Here is a 23,508-nt window from a genome sequence, read left to right on the forward strand (position 1 = left end):
TAATCAAATAGATAAATTAATAAGTGAATATAGATAAATGGAGAAGAAAAAGAAAAAAAAAGAGAACAGGGAGAGAATCTGCTTCCTCAGTGCTTTAAAAGCTTATGCTAAAATGTTATTGATTAGATCCTGCCAGGTTTGGAAAACTTTTTGCACAGATCCTCTAACTGAGAATTTTATTTTTTCCAGTTTCAAATAATATATAACATCAGTTACCCACTGACTTAAAAGGGGAGAGTTAGGATTCTTCCAGTTGAGCAAGAAAAGTCTACGTGCCAATAGTGTAGTGAAGGCAATCACAGTTTGTTTGTCCTTCTCCACTTTGAGCCCATCTGGGAGTCCACCAAACACAGCTGTTAGTGGATTAGGAGGGATTGTGACACCAAGGCCATCTGAAAGGCATTTAAAAATCAAAATTATGTTAATTTGGTGCAGGCCCAAAACATGTGACCCAGTGAGGCTGGAGCTCGATTGCAGCGTTCACAGGTTGGATCTTGCCCTGGAAACATTTTGGACAATTTTAAGCGAGACAGGTGTGCTCGATATATGATTTTGAGTTGAATAATTGTATGCTTTGCACATATGGAGCTTGAGTGAATTCTCTGCATTGCTACCTTCCACTCCTTTTCTGATATGCTGAGTGAGAGATCCTTTTCCCATTGTCCTCTTGGATCTTTGAAAGGGAGGGACTGTAAAATGGTTTTATATATTACAGAGATGCTGTCTAAGTCCTTGAAACTGATGAATATTTTTTCCAGCATAAAGGGAGGGGGAGATGAGGAAAATTGGGCAGCTTCTGTTTAACAAAATTTCTAAGTTGAAGATAGTGAAAGAAGTGTTTTGCTGGAAAGTTTAATTTAGAATGTTTGTCTTTTATATATGTCCTAAATTAATAATATTCTGTGTGGACTTCACGACCTTCTCCAAAGTATTATGTTCTTGAGTTGAGTAGGTGCCATATGTGGTTATTGCAGCAAATGAAAATGGATCCACTGTGCACCTATAGAAACTAGTGAGAAGATATAGAGAAATCCAAAATTTTATTGGACATCTGTGTGTTACTACTGTAAGTACAATCTGGTTAACAGAAACCTATAAACAATGCATCAGTTTGACTAAACATACAGTCAAGGCTGGTGCCATAGGGCCTAGGTCGCAGACCATACGCAGGGGAAAACCCCACTTTGTACTTCAGATGTCGCAGCTAACTCTTGCTGTGCACACAGAACATTTTAAGGGCTTTTTTTGTCACTGTCTTCTATCTTTTCTGCACGGTCAGACTGTGCAGATGTCTCGTCCGTCTGCCCCAAGTAGTTCTATTTTTGGTAGGGGAAGAGCACTTTTCTGACATGCAAACAACTGTACGTTTTCATTGCTCCAAGAATACTATTAACACTTCCAGCATGTTGATTTGATGGGCCTCTTCTGAAGCGATGGTACCAGCACATCACACCACAGCGTGGAAAAATCGAAAAAGCCAGAGATGTAGAAGATGTGGAGGATGTCACTCTCCACATTAAAGGAACTGCAGTCTCCCAAGGAGGAAGATCCTGCTCTGCCCTAGTTCTTCAGTGTTCTGGGAGCGTTCCAACCTGTCATTGACGTGGACCCCCAAGTACATGTAGGAAGGGGCCACTCATACATCCACTCCTTGAATAATAATGGAACATGATTTCCAAACATCACTGCAATTTACTTATCTGATTAGATATCGTTTTAATTTGTATTAATAAAAGAGGGGTCTCCACGCAATTTTCCTAAACAGGTTTATTTTGACATGGGCGCTTAACCCGGCTCATCAGTCAAGTTCGAAAAAAAATGAGAATAACTTTAACGTGGGTTGTAGAATCAGTGTAATGTTTCACTTCATCGCTTATAGTAAAATGTTGAAATATTTGCATGCGAAAGCAGCTTTGTTCTGTGCCATTAGATCAGAATCTAAACTTTGTTATCCTCATTTCTAAGAGCGACCCTACAAACAGGAAATACTGGCTGCAAAAACACTGCGGAATTTACATAAATTAACCCGAGGGGGTTTGTGTTGATCGCACATCAGTCAGAGCTACATGTTTGACTTGTTGGATGAAGAAGGGGGCTGAGCTGCCTCGAAATCTTGCAAACTGTAATCTTTTTAGTTAGCCAATAAAAGGTGTCATTTTGCTGGACTTCTCATTGCGTCCATAGTGGCTAACACTGTGTGCAGAGGGTGCAGATACGTGGGAGTGCAGCTGGATGATAAATTGGACTGGACTGCCAATACTGATGCTCTGTGCAAGAGAGGCCAGAGCCGACTATACTTCCTTAGAAGGCTGGCGTCCTTCAACATCTGCAATAAGATGCTGCAGATGTTCTATCAGACAGTTGTGGAGACAGCATAAAGAAGAGGGACGCCTCACGCCTGGACAAACTGGTGAGGAAGGCAGGCTCTATTGTAGGCACGGAGCTGAACAATTTGACATCCGTGGCAGTGCGACGGGCGCTGAGCAGACTTCTGTCAATCATGGAGAATCCACTGCATCCACTGAACAGTATCATCTCCAGACAGAGGAGCAGCTTCAGCGACAGACTGCTGTCACCGTCCTGCTCCACTGACAGGCTGAGGAGATCGTTCCTGTGTTTTAGTTTCTGATCGCTATGCGACACTTCCATCTTGGGACAATTCGCTATAAACAGTTTCAGCCAATCAGCGCCTTCTAGACATGAAGAGTCTGAACCTTTATTGTAGCGCCGCGGCATCTTCGTTTTATATTTAGTTGTTAGAATATTTACTATTAAGTGCTGCTTGAGCTACCGTTTAGTACAACAGGTGGCTACTTAATTCTTAGATCCATATTGAAACGCACACTCAAGCCCCCTAAATTTTTTATTGAAATGCCTACGTTTACAGTGTCCGTTTTAGGAAGTCGTTTGTACTTGTTCTCGTTGTTATGAATTATAAATTTCCCAGTGTCACATATTATTCGTTACTACTCGAGTCCCGCATCATTGAGATTGTGTTTTATATTCTGTATATGCAAACTTTTTAAAAGGAGCGTTAATTGAACTGGCTATAGCAGACTTGTCACCTTCTTAAAATGACTATTTATTTGATATTGACAATTAATCATAAGTTCAAAAATCAAGGAGGATATGAGTTTGCATGGACTGTACGGTTTCATTTTTTTCGTGACATCGTGTCAGTTGAGAGTGCATGACGTTGCATTCTATCCTAAATGGCAGCGCACACGCTTTTTATATTTCCTAAAGGCCAAACTGTCTAAATTTGCTCACTAATATATTCTGACAGTCTATTTTAATGAGAATATTTATAAACATATTGCTCATGCACATTTCCCATGTAGATATGTAACTTTGGTGAGAATAAATAAAAAGTTAACAACACATATAACAGGTTGCATTGTTTATGATTAATAAAACTCATTGTTTATCTGAAATGTTCTACTTTGTACTTTTACGTTTGGCAATGGAATGCTCCAGTGTACAGGCGATTTATTCCACTTCGGAAGGTGTACATTGCCAGTATTCTCCATTGCATTTGCCCCCCAGTGTAACGCATGCCAGTGTAACTGAGGGGCGGCAGACGAGCTCACGTAATGTGAGGCAAGGCACCCCTCACTGATGCCCAGGCTCTTCCCATAAATATTAACATCTTGTGCTTTTTCTCATTCCTGACAGTTTACTATTATTATTATTACTGAACATGTATGTAGAGGAGATGTGTGTCTTATTTTATTAGGTTTATTTTAAGAAAGGAAGGACTTAAGCCTTGATTCTTTGGGTAACAAGACGGGTAAAGAGCAGGGAACGTTAGACGTGTCAGTGACTGCAGGGGATTGTGTAACTGGAAGATGGTTTAAGAATACAGAAAACGACAAAAGTATTTACATCAATAATTTATGTTGTGTTGCTGTTCGGAAGACTACTTATTTACCCCCACCGCAGCCTTTGATAAGGATGTTGCTGACAAAGTCAGGTGTTTTTTTTTAAACTTTGGCTCCAGATGTGCTTATCCAGCTGTTCATTCTTGTCAGTACTTGAGTGATCTTTATGTTCACCTCTGGATGAATTCACAGGGTTTTTTTTTTAACTTGTTTGTCTCATTAACGCAGAAATCCCGAGGTTTTCCCTAAATTGCAGGAGACGCTGCCGATTGCACGGATTCCGTTTTAAAGACAGTTGTGATTAGTTATACAGCACACACTTTTACTCACATTTCTTTTTGGAAATCAATAACACATATCATGCGCCCTGTGTTGGCTGGAATTGGCTCCAGCAGACCCCCGTGACCCTGTGTTCGGATTCAGCGGGTTGGGAAATGGATGGATAGATAATACATATCAACTACAGATCTGGGAATCACTAAATAGTAAAAAAAGTTTAATGAGGAGTGTCTTGTGCATAGGGTGTAATGATCACATCGGCTTTAGTGAAGCGTTTGTTAGCCTCTCTGATATGATCGACAAGGGGTAGAATAGATTCTAGATTCTTGTAATACGTGCTGCCTTACGCAAAATATGCTCATCAATTTGTTACACATTCTAGGTGGATGCGATTCCACACCAAGGAACGAGGTGCCCCATGTGAATCGTTCATAATGTCTCCTAAACGTATTTGCAAACTTACAAACAAGAACTGCAAAACTGTTTTAAGTAAATCCTTTGTTTAACTTTGGGCATGGAGCATACGCGAGCCCAAAGTAGGATTTGAACTCGCGTCAGCACACCTCACCGATACAGCAGTGACAACTGCTTTTACACTTTGAGACAAAGAACTTCAGCAGACGGTGACTGACCAAATCGGCTGCTGACTGCGCCGATATCAATGACGTCATTACGCTAGCGCGCCTCAAAATCACGTGAGGGGCGCATTTGAAACAAGACTCGAAGCAGCGCATCAAAAGCTCAGTGTCAAAACGTCAGTATCGAGCAGCCCATCATTACTCTAGCTCGCTTAACGTTGTGAACGGGGTAATTGAGGTACTGGAGCCCATCCTAGACTATAGGGCGCAAGGCCATCGTAGGGCGAACACAAACACACAATCGCCGCCACACACTAAGGCCAATTTAACGTCACCAATACACCTAACTTGCATGCCTTTGGACTGTGGGAGAAAAACGGGACATCCGGAGGAAGCCCATCAATAAACTTTATTAAAACTTCCTGACATGAACTCCTGCTTACATTACTCCCTTACCCAAGAAGAAATGTCCTCATTTCAATAACATTTTTTTCAGAAATACAATAAATGCAACAACAACCTCACCTAAGCAGTAATTACACATTAACCATTAACTAAAGGCGGATTTCCCCATAAAATGAGAGGAGTGTTCTAATAAAGTCCAAAACATCAACAAGTAATGCTTGCACATAAACAGTGTGCAGATTTAGCATAAGACCAGAGAGCACTGATCTCTAATCAGAACAATCCTAACAATAATACAACTTTATATAACACAAAGTCCTTAAATCTTGGAGGCACGTTCCTCTGACTTGGAGTCAAGTCATTAACATCAATGATCCTGGGTTACCTAAACTTATGTCATTCCAACTGGGTGGTGTGAGGATTGGGTCTGCTGTACAGAAGTACAGCTCTGGCTTGCAACCGTAGGATCAGGTTAATGTGGCTGTGATTGAAGTGGTGTAGGAACTAAAGGTACAGGTGGTGGTACAGAAGTTGGAATAAGACTTGATAAGTTGTTTAAATGTGAAGGTGAAACAGAATCTGGGTGATAATGAGAAACCAACCACATGATGAAGTTTTGTGATATATGGCTTCGGTCGATTATAATGAATGACTTTTGGTTTAGTCTTGGGTTTTGACAAATCAGAGTTTAAAGATTACAGGAGGTGGGAGTGCAGAGTGCGAAGTTTCAGGAATTCCATGTTGTGGGATAAATTGTTCAAAAATACAACGTGCAACTGAGACAGCAGTCTGATCCCTTAATGGATACAGGTTGACAAATTTAGAATAAAGATCCATCACCACTAACATATAATGGTGACCTTTTGTGGAAACTTGCAGCACTGTTATATCTGTAGCAACAATATGAAATGGTCATTCAGGTGAAGTAGAAATCAAAGGAGCCTGTGGGTGAAGTACAGGGGACCACTTGGACTGACAAGCAGCACACTGTTGGCAGTAATTAGCAATATCTGAAGACATATGAGACCAGTAAAAGGACTGTGTTGCTCTGTCCATTGTTTTGGCAACTCCATAATGACCAGCTGCTGGGTGTCCATGACCATAATGGAGTACTTGGGGAATAACTGAGGTAGGAATAATAATTTGTTTAACTGTTCTGTGAGAAGGTTGGCACAAGCATCGATACAACAGTCCATTATCTAGTATAAGACGACAAAACTGTTACCATAAGGGGCTGCATCATGAAGTCTCCAAAGAGGGGATCCGTGCCCCTTCTCCAGCCAAGAGAGAACAGTTGTAAGATCAGGATTCCTCTGTTGCTGTTCAGCAATGTTCCAATCCCTTTGTATGTGCACAAGACTATTGGTTGAAACTGGCCATGATATATATCCTTTGAGGAGCAGTGAGCTGAAGTTGATTGAGTGCTGAAGCAACATCAGTCTGGGTTGAAGCTGTTACAGTCGGAGTACTTGAAGTGATAGGTAATGATGACAGAGCAACATGGGAAAGGTCAGGTGGGCGCCAAGATAGGGCAGCTCCATCACGATGGATAACATGCCAGTCATAAAAGTCTAACTCGACAGACCATCGTGCCCTTCTTCATGTGGGGTCTTGATCTAAAGGAAGGTTTTTAAGACCAATGGTCTGTGAAGATGGTGAAAGGATGGAAAGCTAAGTAATGGTGGAAGTGACGGAATGACAAAACAATAGCAAAGCGCTCACAGTCAAATGTTGGCTGCTTTCTCTCTGAAGCTGAGAGCAAATGACTAGAATATGCTTTTACATGCTCTTTACCATCAATGCGTTGTGCTAAAACAGATCCAATAGCATGGAGAGAGGCATCAATGTATAGAAAAAAGGAAATGACAGGTTAGGAAATGCCATGATTGGTTGAGATATTAAAGCTTGTTTTAGTGTGCAAAAGGCTTCATCTGCTTCAGCTGTCCAGATGAATGGCACACCTTTGTGTGTGAGGCGATGCAAAGGCTCAGTGGTGTGGGCAAACTATTTAATAAATTGTGTGTAATGGGAACAAAGGCCAAGAAAGGCTCTGACCCAAGTAGGTGACTGTGGGACAGGCCATGAGGCAACCTTGTCTGTGTTTGTAGCATCTGGCTGAATGCCTTCACTCGAAATGCGGTGGCCTAAAAATGTGACAAAGGTGGGTGCCAGGAGGCACTTTGTGGGTTTGAGCTTGAGCCCAGATTCATGGAAGCATAAGAAAACCTCACATAAATGCTGAAAGTGTTGGGAAAATTCCTCAGTGTAGACAATAATGTCATCAAAATCTATTAAACATATGATCCAGTGTAAGCCACAGAGCACCAACTCCATCAAGCACTGAAAACTTGGAGGGGCATTAGAAATACCCATTGGCATCATTTTGAACTGATAAAGTCCAATACCTGTAGAAAAAGCAGTTTAGTCTTTTGGGTCGAGTGGAATTTACCAATATCTTGCAGTAAGGGCAATAGTACTAAATATTCCGGAACCAGATAGCCTATCCAGCATGTCATCAACCCTGGGAAGTGGGTGAGAGTCTTTAATAGTATCTGAATTAAGGCAACGATAATCAACACAAAATCTGTGGGTGCCATCCTTTTATCTAACTAATACGACTGGAGCTGTCCATGGACTATGAGTCTCCTCAATAATATTATGCTCCAGGAGCTTCTCCACTTCATGTTGCAATAGAACCTGAGTTGCTGGGGATACTCTATATGGATGTAATTTGATTGGCCTAGCATCCCCTGTAAGGATACTGTGGGTGATCAGGTTTGTTCTACCATAATCGTAACGGTGTGAGTCAAACATATCTGAATAGTCCTTTAGTAAAGTTTCAAGTTGTATTACTTCTATGGAGGACAAATTTGTTTCAGACATGTCCACTTGTGGCAGCGCTTTGTTAGATGCATTACTAGCAGTAACTGCTGACACTAAGGTGTATTCATCGTATCCCTGGCCTGTGATGGAGAACAGCTGGCCTTTAAGACATCCTTCATTGAGAGAAACAGGGTCTGTGGATGGATTAATAACTCTGACAAAGTCTCTGGCATGGTTTACTGCTAACGTTCTACAAACAGCTAATGACAGCATAGGGGAGCTGTGTGGCTCTATAATGCCAACAAAATTATTGACATGGGATGAAGCTATGCAGCTTCCCACAGCAGAGACTGCAATTGCTATTTCTGACAAAGATGGGACAGTCACTGGTGAGAGAGTAGTGGCAGCACACTGTACAGGGACAAGATGTTGAGGGGAGGAGAGAGTCACTGTGGTGTCGTACATTGATAAATGTGCATGCGGCAGGTTCAAGGTCACATGATGCTGGATTAGAAAAATGCGCCCGTCTTGTGGGAGGTGTGTGATAGCTGTCCCAAGGATGTCTCTGGTGGTGTGACATAGTGGGCGACGAGTGTTTATTTTGTCAGTAGAGGGGACCTGGTGATGGGGAAGAAGCTCTGTGGGGTCTGCCAATATAATCAGAGTTACAAGAATGTATTGCAGCATGGGCTCTGCGCTCACCCGAAGGAGAGCAGAGAGGTGAATTATCATAACAGTACCTGGAGGGAGAATAATAATCACAATGATCTGGATGCTGAAAGGCTAGGGAGCGGCTTTGATGTCTCCGAGAGTCGGGATCACCATTTTGAGGAAAGCAGTCATCATCAGAGTAGGTGTAATGATGAGGTGATGAAGCTCAGAAATACGGTGTAGAGATGTCGTTATAGACAGCGATTTCTTCCTGCGGATGAATTTTGGGTAGAATTGTACCAGTCCTGGCAATGGCAGTGATGGTAGTTCCATTGTTTTGAATGATGACCAGTGCAACAAGTAAGATCTATCATTCCACAGGCATGAGATGTGCTTCTTATTCCTTTCACTTCATGTTTAAGGTCAGAAAACTGCTGTGCAAGTTTGGCCAGTCTGTCATCAGTATAGCGTTTATTAGACTGTTGTAAGTTATGTAAGTCAGTCCAGAGATCAGCAGTAGCAGCGACTAAGTCAGTTATAGGATCAGCAGCATGGCTGTCTGCAATGTTTTGCGTGACAGTCACTGGCATGACATTTGAAGGAGCAGCTATGCGGAGAGCTAACTGAGCACGTTCACATTGCCTTGTTACTTTCAATGCAGCATCCAGTGTCACTGCACCATGCTCACGGATCTTTAGTTGAAGAGAGGGATCTATTCCCAACACAAACCATCTAAAATTTCACAGTGTTGAGTATCAGTAGTGTATTGTAGAAAAGAGTGACTAGGTTAGTCAAATCTACTACATAAACCTCTAGTGCTTCTTAGGATTTGCAAGGGAAAGCATTCAAGTACATTTGAAATGTGGCCAGAAACTGCCGTCTTCCAAAAACAGACTAGCTTTAGCCAGCACATAGTCAGCTTTTACAGTACATTAGGGGAGATGCTCTGCCAGTATGAGAACGCCGCACCACTGAGTTTTTTGGGGAGAAGCTTAGCCTTTTCTAACTGAGCTACTGAAACATCCAGAGCTACTTCTAATCATTATATCCACAAAGTAAATGACTCAACTCCGTTGTCGGTGAAGGGTGGGAGCAATTCAATTCTAAATGGCAGTTGCATGTTCACAGTATCGGCGCTAGCTCTTTGTTGCGGAATAACAGCAGGTTGTTGCTCATTTTCTGCCATGTTTCAGAAAAAAGAAAACTCCTGCTTACACTGACATCATGGTCCGGAATGTAAACGCCTTGAAATTTTACTACAATGGCCTGGTATATCTCCCAGATGTTCTTCATTTTGGGTGCAAGGGGTGATGAGATGGGTATGCTCGTCAAAGTCTTCATTGTTGGTAAAGTGCATATATATTATATATACAGTATATATATTAGATATTATTATTCATAATCAGAGAAAACCTTCACTCAGACACAACTTCTCCAAAGAATGACAGCACTGACAGTACTTTTACAGCCGGAGTGTTTCTCAGTTCTAACGCTTACGCAAGATGCATCTGTACAGTTGACCGAGTGACATCCGGGAATAACGCTTTTAGCACGATTTTCACAGCCTGAGTTCGGGTCGAACACCAAGGAGGCTACAAACTCAAATTTAATAATTTTGTTAAACATTTTAATTTGAAAATGTTACTTAATGTGTTACCTGAAAGAATTATAATTAGTACATGCTTTAGCTTACATTTCTAAGTAACTTAAACCCGTATTCCTTTATTCATAAATTCAAGTTTGTGTAACCTAATCTAACAGTTATGGTCACTTCATTTCTTTGCTTCATGAGTGTGCACAAGAATTGTTATTAAGAATTGTTTATGTTACATTGCATTACTGCATGTAAGCCTGATGGCATGCTGAGAACATACTTCTTTAATTGCAATAATTTTGTTTTGACTTTACCTATTTTCCAGTTAAGTTTTACACCATACTCTAAAGCTATATGACCATTTTTTTTAAAGTTACCGTTTGTTATTTTAATTAATCTTTTTTGCAGTTATTCAAAAGTTGCCATTTTAGTCAAGATGTAAACTGCTGTATGTTAAACACACCACCGTCATCATATGTGTGTATTCAGCCTCCACTGTGTTGTGAAGTGTTCCTTTGCTTAAAAATTCTGTAGGGAGACCAGGGAGGTGTTTTTCCATACGTGGATTACTCGTTTAGCCGGATGTAATTGTTGACGATTTGGCCTGATCCTGGATCTGTCGGTTTTTCGAAACTCTTGCTGGAATTGTTGTCATAGCAAAACATCCTAATCCTCAAACCTGCTTGGAGCAGGTTTGTTCGATATAAACAAGGATTAGCTCACACACTTAATCAGTGTCCGTGCGTGGAATTCATTTAGTCATGACTTCGCCGTTCATGAATGAGCGACCAATTGATATCGGTGCGCAAATTATAAGAAGAGAATTTCATATAGAGAGGGTTTGTGCGATCGGCAAGATCCTTTATTGCTCCCGGAGGAAACTCTTTTCGAAAGATACCACTTTAGCTGAGGGGGAATATTGTACCTCAAAAATTTATTAGGACCTTATATTCGAAGTCAAACTCTGCGAAGTTGGGCTCTCACAACCACACAGACAGTATGCATTGCTTTGAGGTTTTTTGCAAGCGGCACTTTTTTTATATACCGTAGGCGATGCGGAAAATCTATCTAAAAGTGCAGTTTGCTAGGCAATTCGTAAAGTCTGTTTGGCTCTGAAATATTTCCTTCGGGTTTTCATAGTGTTTCCTGGACACCTGCGTGTGCAGACAATAAAAGAGGCGTTTAATGCCATTGCAGGTAGGTAATACACAGGCTAAAACACCCACAGTTCCTTGAAGAATCTCAATCAGCCTAACATTCTCATTACTCAGGATTTCCAAATGTGATTGGGGCACATGGGACTGATCACAGTGGAGTTTGATCAAACATTATTTGGAAAATGTACCTCTCTTCCTGATGAATAATCAGACACAGTGTCTTCATGAAATATTTGACCTTTGTCAATATCTCGTTGGTGAGACACAGGTTCAAGGGATATAACATTCCCTGCAACTGACCCAACAAAAAAAAAAGAGGGCTATATGGAACATACCTATGGCACACATTGAGGACAAATATATGCAATGACCATCCTTTACCTGAAATGAAGTGACCACTGCATCCTGTCACTGGTTCTGAGGAGGAGCTTCCCCCTGGAATGCCCTCAGAAACAGGGCGATGGGCATTTTGCTGGAGAGCCAACTCTTCTGCAGGGGTTAGGTCTGGACCGCGTGGACCTCCACCTGTTTTTTGCATGTCTGCCATCTTATTAGCTTTAAAATGAATGTTCTTTACACGATTCTTTATGTCATCAATTCTTTAAAAAGTTATATACCAATATTTACCAGTTTGAAGTATATTCTTGTACTTCACTTTAACCTGTTCCCGTGTTCTCCGTGTGCTCACGTTTGATCTGGAATTATGACATATTAAATAATAATTAATCTGACACATAGGAAATGAAACGCTGCTTTCAGTAAGTACAATGCACACGCATTTAATTTGTCGGCCACTTTTTGCCAGCCGTCTTTTCTGGTTTGGGCTGCTTTTGCAGTGTTACCCCATTGTGCATATTAAATCTTGAAATTCTTCCTGTTCTTCGAATGAAAGGTCTTGCTCCGCTTGTGTGAAAAAAAAATGTGCCCGTTCTTTCATCATTTTGTTACAGCCTATCAAAGACTTGCTGATCATGTTTTGTAGGCTCAATATATATGGGCTTTTCAATCAGCGCGGGCGTACGCATTCATCTCGTATGATTAGATCCAGCTACACTAATCTAATACACTGCTGCATTTGAAAAACCGACTTATCTGGATGAGTTTCACTGGCATTAACTCATCCAAGATTAGGCATCTGATCTCGGATGATTTAAGTGACGTACGGAAAATACCCCCATGGAATCTATATTTATATTTGTATTTTGGTAGTTGTAATACATCAAGTGTGTCTTTACTTGGTCTTAGAGGCTGAATTACACAGCACTCTTTATATTTTTATAGACCATATCATTCCAAAGTATTTACTGAAAATACAGCGATATCAATTCCTAAAGCCAATGGTTGGCTTGTCAATTTTCATTTTTTCTCCTGTTGATTTTATTCCTACTTAAAAACTTATAATAAAAGGTGATGCAAAGGTATTTCTCAGTTTATTAGCAGTTGGCATAGATCTAATAAAATGCAGTGGGACTGCAAAATGTTATAAATTTACCACCTCCTCCAAAACAGTGTTTTTAAAACATTATATAGGTTACGCAGTAATCACAGTGGTCAACCTCTGCCTTGTCTTCATTTTGGGTTGTTTTTGTTCCTTTAAAAATTGGAGTAATTTCAGGTCACATTTATCAAGAAACCACTGAAGTCAGAAAACAGTTAAATCAGTGGAAAAATCTCTTATACATGCCTGTGTTGCAATAACCATACAATCTTCACAGAGAGAGTTTTTTTGAACACCTTGGTCAACATTTGAAAAAATGAGGAGATTGTTATCTGTGTTTTTAAAAACTGCAATTTCAAAACTAACATTATGGGACTTTCTCCTCTCACAGAAGCCGTAACTCCTCACACACTGCAGCACTTCCAAGACAACCTACTAACAAAGAACACAAGTTCTGTGTTTCTCAGGATGGTGACAAGTCCAACACTGGGGGTTTTCAAGATGAAGGAGGATATAACTGCCTGATGGTTGCAGAGAAAATGGTGAAGACCCTCTCTCTTCTCAGGTAGGAAGTAAAGATATCATTAAAGACATCATTGAGTGACGGTCTGCTTTATTTCAAGCAACACAGATTGTACACATGTTTAAAATTTAAAGTCAAAATTTTGTTTGTCATGCTTTAGACAGTTAATTGCAAAGTGTTTCCAGTCCTGCTGAGCAGAGTAGTCCTTGCTGTGTCAATGCCATTTGAGTGACACAATGACTGATACTAAATAGTAAATAAATACTAAATATGCATTACATGATATATGCTTGTGGTTTGTATGGTTGCATCCCTAGTTTAAGGTCAAATTATTAACCCCCAAGCATGAGTGCACCCGATACTAAGGAGCATCCAACAAGTTCAAGCTAAAACCCAGTGTCGTGTGGTACTGGGAAACAGCACAGCACAAAGGCAGGGTCTTGTTGTTGCACTTAAACTGTCAGAATTTTGTAGCCAATTGCCTGCTAACTTTAACTATATGACAACTTGATTGCTTGTGGCACACAGATAAACAAAGAATTCAAAAGAATAACCCCTGTCAGTCTTGAATCTACTTTTATGGCCAAATATGATGCTTGCACCTCCAAAATAATGGATGTGGTCTCATCAAAGGTAGGAGCTTCAGGAGTGGAGATAAGGCACAGTAAGAATCTGCTTCTGGAGGTATGAGAACTAATTAGGCTTGTCTTTGAAATTCAGCTTGCTGACTGTCACCTATTTAGATTAGTACCTAAATTAAATTCCAATATGACTACTTTTTTCTCCTTTTACTCAGTTACATCAATGCAATTGAAGTACGAAGAGAGGTGGTCATTTGTTGCCTGGTTGTCTACCTTGGAGAGAAGGAAGCCGACTTCTTTGAGGAGTTTAATGTAAGTAATTTAACACAATGGAATCTACACTTTAACACACAAGGCTCAAAACTGCTACAGAGGGCGGTAATTGTTACTGAAAACCTGCTTCACTTTTAAAAGGGTGATTTTTAAAACGTGATTGTTTTGATTGAAAGTTCAGAATAAGTTCTGCTGTGGCAAAAATTTATATCACAAACAGTTCAAACACTCTCACTTTCCTAAGAAAAGATACATCACAATGCTAGAGGTTAACTAAACACAAGAAATGCAAAAAGAGGTCTTTAAATAACAGAGAAATAACCACTACAGGAATGTGCTAAATTCTGACAATGGATTTGATCACTGTCCCTTACCTGAAACAAAAAAAAAATATGAATGTATTGACTTAATGCTCAGTCCAAACAAGGATATCTTCTGGTGCCATTAAATCATATTCAGGTTTCTGATCAGGCTGCCAAATCGCATCTGTTCTTGTTGGTGGATTAACACCTGAACATCTTTGCCAATATAAAAAGATTCTAGTGAGCTTTGGTGCTCTTGTAACATTTCGTGCTGGCACTTCTGACCGCAGCAAACAACAGAAAAAGGGCTAGTTAAATTTTTCTCCATAGCTACTGGGTTATGGTAATGCTAACCACTGCTCATGTTGGGCCAATTCATGTAAACAGATATGTTTGTATGTGTGTTGGAATGGTTAAAATAGAGTCAGAATTAATAACATAATTCTAATTATTCTAATATTAATTATTGTAATTATAATATAATTATAGATTATTATTTTAATTATAATTATAACAATTACTAACATACATAACATACCTTTGCATTTGTTCTACGGAAGAGTCTGAGGCAAATCTTGACAGGCAGGTACTGAATGTTGCCATCATCAAAGACCAGCACGTTCCAAACACAGCAACCATTGTGGTCGAGGGAGCAAAAATCCCATGGTTAATTAATGTCTCATGGTGCTGTGCTTTGTTCATGGGCTTAATATATGCTCTGAATCTAAATTAGCCCAAGGATCTAGAGTCCAACTAAAGACCTGGGGCATCATGTATAATAGCGTGCATAGAACTCACACTATAACATGGCGTAAGCACAAAAGTGGGAATGTGCGTACGCACAGAAAAATCCAGATGCAGGAATCTGTGCATACGTAAACTTCCACGTTCTTCCGCTACATAAATCCCGATCAGCGTGAAAAGTAACGCACGTGCACGCGCCTTCTGTCCCGCCCCAACTCCTCCCAGAATTACGCCTCTTTGAATATGCAAATCAATATAAATAGCCTTCTGTGAAAACACAATGGGAAAAGCACGGGGGAAAAATAAGGATTTCAGCGAATACCAAGTGGAGGCAAAGGAAAAACGTACTATTTGTTGGTTTAAACAGTGGTATAATCAACAAAAGGAAGTTGATCGAGTGACAGTGTCGGAGAAACTCGAAAGCTCAAGTTCACAAAGTCACACAGTGCCCGAAATAAAAAAAGAAGTTGCCACATATCAAAGTTGCTGTGAAAAAGCGAGTTGTAGCCCACCGTCTGAGTGTCATATGAAAGCTTATTAGGGTACAGAGAAACAAAATAGGCACACAGTGGGAAAAAAGCACGAAATGTCAACTTTAATCTCGAAATTTCCACTTTAATCACATAGTTTATTTTGCCATTAAAGTAGAACATCATAAACTTCATCTTAAAATCGTTTATTTTACTAGTTTCTCAAATCCCATCGTAACTAAAGTAGCACGTTAAATGCTTTGTTCTGTATTTGATCTTCTATGTGCTCTGTGTGTGTGAATCACTACGTGCTTCCGTTCTTTCTCTTTCTCCGACAGGACACAGAATCCATTACATTTGTGATATTACAGCTCTCTGAATAATTAAAATACTGAGATGTATACGTGATATCTTTTTCATGATGATAGGAATGAAAGCATGTTATTAAACATGGGAACACGGTGACGCAGTGATTGTTCATATCTCATGCAAGTGGCTTTCTGCTCCATGCGTAACCTTCGATGAAATAATTTATCACAGCAGTACTGTCTCTTTCAAACGTACTAATCTCCAATTCCTGTCCTTACTTTTCTTTCTCCAAATACCCAATCGCCACACAATCAGCTCTGTAATAGACGTTAAGCCATTTGCAAGCTTAGAACGCCGATCCTTCAAAACTTTTAAGGAACATTGAAATATCTTCGTAGTACATGTTTAATTATTCTATCCGTCTATCGTTCCAGTGTCACGTCAGCACCAGCAAGAATACAGCGCGAGGCAGGAGTAATCCGTGAAGTAGCTAGCGCTGCGGCACCGTGTCCTCACATGTTTAATTATTAACAATACAGATTATTTAAATGAAGTTAAAGTTTTATCTGTATAATATAATCAACATATTTTGCTGCATTTCATCTTAAAAATGATATTGTCATCATATGCACTTTATAAAGTGGTGCAGGTTGTGCAATATTATAACTGTAGTGCAAGTATAGTGGGGTAATTATACTTATAAGTACAAACAGTTCTACAAGGAGCACTTGATTGAGTGTGTTTATAGTTCTTGGGATGAAACTGTTTCTGAACCGCGAAGTCCGTACAGGAAAGGCTTTGAAGCGTTTTGCCGTGGCTGAGGCAGCGTGTGCTTGATGCTGTATACCGATAATTCTCTTTCTGATCAGCTGCTGCTGTGATTCCCCACTCAGATACAGTGATATAAATACTCCGAGTGGTGCAATGAGAGTAATATGGAAAAAGATGATCCGCTGTGGCAACCCTTAACGGGAGCAGCTGAAAAAAGAAGAAGATACAGTAAGAGTAACAACACTAAAGCAGGTATGGTATTTGGAATACTATGGGTATTCCCTGGACCATTATATTGCTGCAGGTTAATTACAATCAGATGCATTACACTACTAAACAATATGCAGTTAATTTCAATGTATTTATAAAGCCGCGTCAGGAATGTGGGTCTAAGAAAGAAAGGGTAACCACACAGGAACAGTAGCACTGCTTTGACGCTGGGTGCCGCCAGTCTGCAAAACATTGCGGAGAAATTGCGTACACCAGGGTATGAGGTACCGTGGAAATGTGCGTGGCTTTACGCCAAATTTAGGTTTTATACATCGCGATTTGATCGTGGAAACGTTCGTACGCAACATTTCTGTGCGTACGCACCATTTGTACATGAGGCCCCTGGTGGGCCGCAGATGCTGCAGGTTTTCATTCTAACCATCTCCTTAATTGGTGACCAGTTTTTGATGCTAAGTAACTTGTTTTGCCACCATTTTGATTAACTTGACTCAGACATCTTAGTTGTTCCCTTTTCCTTAATTAGCAGTCAAGCAATAATGAGACACAAAACAAGTTGCTACATGACCAGCTAACCACAGTATCTGAAAATAAAGTAGGGTGAAGTTCTCAGTAACATTAATCTGCTCAGGTCACCAAAACATTTTAACAGTGTTCTTAGGAAAAACACAAAATCAACAGTTTTGGAAATGTCTGTTGTGGCGGAATGAGGGCAACAACAAGCCATGGAATTAAATAACAAGTTTAATTAACAACATGATTGGCTTCTCATTAAGAAACTGGTTGGAGTGAAATTGGTTGGAGTTTGAAGCCCCAATTTAGCTGGTCATCTGTCAGCTCATTTCATGTCTCATTTCTGTTTGGCTATCATTTAATGAAGAAAAGAATCAATTTAAAGCACTGAATCCTTACAAACAGGGCTATTAAAATGAAGGCAAAAGAAGTCAATTAGCAGTGAAAACTGGTCCCCAATTAGGAAAAGGGTTAGAATGAAAACAAGTAACCACTGCGGCTCACCAGGACCAAAGCTGGACACCCCTGATCTAAAGTTTACATACAAAGTATTACAGAAGCTGTTCCTTGAACTTGGACTAAAAACCAGTGCAAAAGTAATGAATCTCAAATTTTTCTTTCAAGCCACTGCCAATTACGTTTTTTTTTAAACCCAGATTATGATTTAACCCTTAAAGAGCTGTTTCAGTTGTTTTGCTTTAAAATTGTAGTTGATTATCTGCTGTTGAAAATATGGTTTTGTAACCCTTTGCTTAAAGAGTGTTGCGGTTTCATCCCAGAATATTCCGAGATCAGAATAGATACTGCTAATATGTTCATATGTTGTGATCATTGTGAACAATTGGTATTATTTTCATAGTGATATAATATTGCAAGATGTAAAAACATTTAAAAAAATATATAGCAAAAGAGGTCTGGTTTTATACATTTGACAACTGAATATTATACCGAGGCCTATATTTTTGCTGCTGCAAGTATGGCTTTTTGTTAGATAACATTTTTGAAAGATGTTGAAAAATGTGGAAACGTTGCAAAACATAGTGAATTGTGCAATATTGTTTTCTTTCCATGGTTATAGTGTTAATAATTAAACTTGATCAAACTTAAAACGATAGGAAGAAAAAACTAATTTGACCAACTTATTTTTTTTCACATTGTCACATATTTAAAATAGTATTAACAATTATAGTTAAACACACAGAACTTAAAAGTGTCTTAAAAATTGAAGATAAATTAGTTGGGACAACTTACATTTTATAGCAAGTCAATTTAAAAACTCGTGTATATCCTGTCATTGTTTAAGTAGATGGTACTTAGAAGAAAAAAAAAAACTTTCTCCAGCTACTCAATGTTGTGTGTTGGTTCCATGTAATTTTACCAGAAGTTGTAGTAACTCAAAAAAGTTTAATGCAGGGCGTTGGGTAATATTTTTTGGCCCAGAGGGTATTTGAACCTTTTTCAAAGTGCAAAGAGCCCTTCCCAGAATGTACTTTGTTCTTTGTCAAGCAAAGGTTGTACGAGGAGCCACCCAACCATACTAATAAAGAGTCATTATTTTTAAAGAGACTTTCCCTTCTTACAAATATTGAATACAATTTTCATGTATTTGAAAATGCAAAATAGTTCTTGATTTCTTACTTGTAGTGCTGATGTTAGCTCGCTTAATGCTTGCTTCAGAGAGCCATCTTGTGTTGTTCACCGGTATAGCCTACATATCCTTATTAAAAGTTTGCTGTGGTTTTTGCAGAATATTTAATATCTTTTTACATGTTTCCATTGCCGTTTTCCTCCGTTAATAACCACCGTGAGAAACAGGAACAGTGCTTTCAAATTCGTTTTTTACGGTCCATTCAATCTTAATGTCTTGCTCTGCCCTTTTTACTTTCTCGTATACGAAGCATAATGAAAAGTATTGTAATCGTCCAAAAAATCGATGTCAAGATTTTGATGAATCTCGACGTTTTAGACCTCCCCGAGTACGAACTTACCATTTTTGGAACCGTGTCTGTGTGTGTGTGTATACAGTGCATCCAGAAAATATTCACAGCGCATCACTTTTTCCACATTTTGTTATGTTACAGCCTTATTCCAAAATGGATTAAATTAATTTTTTTCCCACAGAATTCTTCACACAACACCCCATAATGACAACGTGAAAAACGTTTACTTGAGGTTTTTGCAAATTTATTAAAAATAAAAAAACTGAGAACTCCCATGTACATAAGTATTCACAGCCTTTGCTCAATACTTTGTCGATGCACCATTGGCAGCAATTACAGCCTCAAGTCTTTTTGAATATGATGCCACAAGCATCATGACGCCTGGCATTCACACCAAAGAGTTCAATCTTTGTCTCATCAGACCAGAGAATTTTCTTTCTCATGGTCTGAGAGTCCTTCAGGTGCCTTTTGGCAAACTCCAGGCAGGCTGCCATGTGCCTTTTACTAAGGAGTGGCTTCCGTCTGGCCACTCTACCATACAGGCCTGATTGGGGGATTGCTGCAGAGATGGTTGTCCTTCTGGAAGGTTCTCCTCTCTCCATAGAGGACCTCTGGAGCTCTGACAGAGTGACCATCAGGTTCTTGGTCACCTCCCTGACTAAGGCCCTTCTCCCCCGATCGCTCAGTTTAGATGGCTGGCCAGCTCTAGGAAGAGTCCTGGTGGTTTCGAACTTCTTCCACTTACGGATGATGGAGGCCACTGTGCTCATTGGGACCTTCAAAGCAGCAGAAATTTTTCTGTGACCTTCCCCAGATTTGTGCCTCGAGACAATCCTGTCTCGGAGGTCTACAGACAATTCCTTTGACTTCATGCTTGGTTTGTGCTCTGACATGAACTGTCAACTGTGGGACCTTATATAGACAGGTGTGTGCCTTTCCAAAGCATGTCCAGTCAACTGAATTTACCACAGCTGGACTCCAAATAAGCTGCAGAAACATCTCAAGGATGATCAGGGGAAACAGGATGCACCGGAGCTCAATTTCGAGCTTCACGGCAAAGGCTGTGAATACTTATGTACATGGGATTTCTCAATTTTTTTATTTTTAAATAAATTTGCAAAAACCTCAAGTAAACTTTTTTCACGTTGTCATTATGGGGTGTTGTGTGTAGAATTCTGAGGAAAAAAATGAATTTAATCCATTTTGGAATAAGGCTGTAACATAACAAAATGCGGAAAAAGTGAAGCGCTGTGAATACTTTCCGGATGCACTGTAGATATAAACACGTTAAGTTGAGTTTGCTTTCACTTAGGTCAACCAAATTTTGCCTTTAAGTATTACGTAAAAAAACGAGAATTTCTTTCAACTTCAGTGCTATTTCCGCTAACCATAAGAGGTACTTTACCCGAATACATACTAGATTTTTTTTTTTTATTCATGCTGCTGTAGAGTCCGATTAATTCAACTTTACATTTAATACTCGTTGATTATTACTTTGAGTTGTTTTTGATGGTTTTTTTAATGTACATAATATAAAAATATAATCATTGTCTTTCGGTTTACTCCTCAAATATCCGAGAAAGTCTAGGGGAGACCACTCCCGATTTTTTCCCAGCTAATTTTCTCCCGAGATCAAAAACACGTTTTAAAAACAATCGTCATTTTTCTTCACAATCCCTCTGCTGTACGTGTAGTTGAATGAGGGTCTTTTGTATTGCGGGAAAGAACGATCTTGGATTAAAACTTCTTCTATATACATATGTATTTTTTGTTTTCTAAAACAAATGTCAGAATCTATTAGCGTTAACTCTCCCAACCCCACACAGACCAACGGGGCAGGGTGTTTAAAATATTCGACTTTTTGCTTAACATTTGTATAATTGGTTTCAAATGGGCACACACTTAAGTGTAAGGTTCCGTCTCTTGTAAGGGGCGCAATATAATCACAATGAGCTCTATAGTGCGCGGTGTTACAGTGATCAGCACTGCTGTTTCGGCTCCTGTCCGGCATAAGGCTGCAATCTGTGTAACTAACTTGTCTGTGTGAATTAATTAAAAGCATGAATAATTAAAAGAAAAAGTGCGTCATTGCAAAAGGGTAATTAAGCCGAATTGCCCTGCAGGAATACAGTATTTTATTCATCCGAAGACCTGTTCGTCTATCTATGCCACACCCACCAAAGTTCCTCAGGCTGTTGAATGACATTCGAGGGCGTGTTGTCAGCCGAGGGAATAAAAGATGCTGCTGCCCTGCTTTAGGCCTCCCTCCAAGATCTGGCAGCATTCGATCTACAGCGCAGTACACAATTGTCTTATTTAATTAATTAATTTATAAACTAATTCTATAACTTTAAAGCATCACAATGCCTCTCACATTCGAGCTGTGTCCTGGCAGAATGATTGGCGGGGATCACCCCTGCTTCATTATTGCTGAAATAGGGCAGAATCACCAGGGCGACATTGAGATCGCCAAGAAAATGATCCGGATGGCGAAGGTAAGGAAATCAACAATGTTGCTACTAAAGAATACATCAAAGTACGGTTTAGTGAAAGTATGAGGTAACCAGATCATATATTTATTAAAATACGTTTTCGAAGTTTAAAAGGTCTCTTGCTAAACCATGCACTGCTTGCCCCTTTAAAAACCGCTACCAACACGGCATGTATTATAATATATGCAAAACTGTGCTTTGTTGCTTTAACTCTTAAAAATCGTGATGGAATGTTAATGGAAAGTACTATTTAGGTGTATTTTATACCCTTTATGACTGATCAAAGGACAACGTGCCCTATTATTAAAACTTAATTGAGCGTTGAGCCTCATAGCTTTTTAACTAGGTTGGCTGCCTCTGCCACCCGCTACTCAGCGAATTCGGTCCAATTCAAGGAGTTAGGCTGGGCAAAACTAAACTGCGCTGCTGCCTCGCAGTAAGGGTTCATTACAATGGTTCGCATCCCGTGGCTTCCCTTGTGGAGTTTGCATGTTCTCCCGTGTCTGTGTGGGTTTCCTCCGGATTCCCTGGTTTCCTGCCACAGACCAAAGCCAAGTGGTTTGGTGTCACTTATTTGACCCTAGTTTGTGTATTCGCTCTGCAATTGACTGGCGCCGTGTTTAGGGTTTGTTCCTGCCTTGCGCCCTATGCTAGCTGGGATAGGCTCCAGCAACCCTCTCGACCCAATTTAGGTCTATGCGGGTTAGTGATTGATTGAAAACTAAACTGTCACATGTTTGCGTCCTCATGTGGAACAGCGCATGCGCATTTTCCCCAGCCAGTTTTATTTTCTGTGTCTCTCCCGTTACTATCAAGCCTCTATGCTATAAATTAATGCATTTAGATACCGTTTATTTAAAACAATAAATCGGAGGGTTTTTGTTTTATTGAGATTCGTGTACCGCTACATTTTTACATCACATGCAAAAATATCATACATTGTTTTTAAAGTTATTAAGTCTCATTAAGACGAGTGACAGTATTAGGGCCACAGTCCAAAGGTCGATTGGCACGTCTGCTTACTTGCTCTGTCCAGGATTTGTCCCTGCCTTGTGCCCTGTCTGTAGTAAGTGGGTTAGGAAATGACACATTAAACCAAGAGCACAAATGCCGATATTTAAGTGTCAGAAAACATCGTTTAAGTTTGTTTTCTGCTTATTGTAATTGTGGCAAAAAAACACTTTTTTTCTAAAAATTTACAAAACGCAGACACATCTTTCCGATGCGTTCGGGGACTTAGTCAACGGATTAGAAAGTTGGAACGTGTTCTGTTATTTGTGTTATCAAAGAGATAGATATTAAATTTGTGACAGAGTTTCACGGACTTAAACGTCGCCGTTTGTGGAAGCGCCGGGCACACGCGCACGATACCTTCAATGGACATTCAAAACCCCCTTTCATAAAAAAAAGTTATTTTAAAACATTAAAATAATTTAAAAACTTAAATAAGATTCCATTTGTCCTTCGCTTTTGGATGAAAAAAAAAGTAGTTCGAGATCAGTCCGCCTCCCTATAGTCTTTAGTCCGATCCTCCTGAAGACCCACACCGACGTTCC

At 39.8% G+C, this 23,508-nt stretch overlaps 1 protein-coding gene and 1 long non-coding RNA gene across 3 annotated transcripts in view; one reads left to right on the plus strand and one right to left on the minus strand.

The window, feature by feature from the left end:
• LOC114654932 (uncharacterized) overlaps positions 1–23,508 on the minus strand; it is a 36,303-nt gene that overhangs the window by 10,846 nt on the left and 1,949 nt on the right. The window lies entirely within an intron of this gene.
• Positions 21,743–23,508, plus strand: part of LOC114654930 (sialic acid synthase-like) — a 36,306-nt gene continuing 34,540 nt past the window's right edge. The window contains exon 1 of the mRNA XM_028805793.2: positions 21,743–21,955. Within this exon, the coding sequence (XP_028661626.1) occupies positions 21,824–21,955 (132 nt within the window). The 5' untranslated portion in view covers positions 21,743–21,823. The remainder of the gene's footprint in view (positions 21,956–23,508) is intronic.

The sequence above is a fragment of the Erpetoichthys calabaricus genome, chromosome 7 (genome assembly GCF_900747795.2).
Source record: "Erpetoichthys calabaricus chromosome 7, fErpCal1.3, whole genome shotgun sequence".
Classification (NCBI taxonomy): domain Eukaryota; kingdom Metazoa; phylum Chordata; class Cladistia; order Polypteriformes; family Polypteridae; genus Erpetoichthys; species Erpetoichthys calabaricus.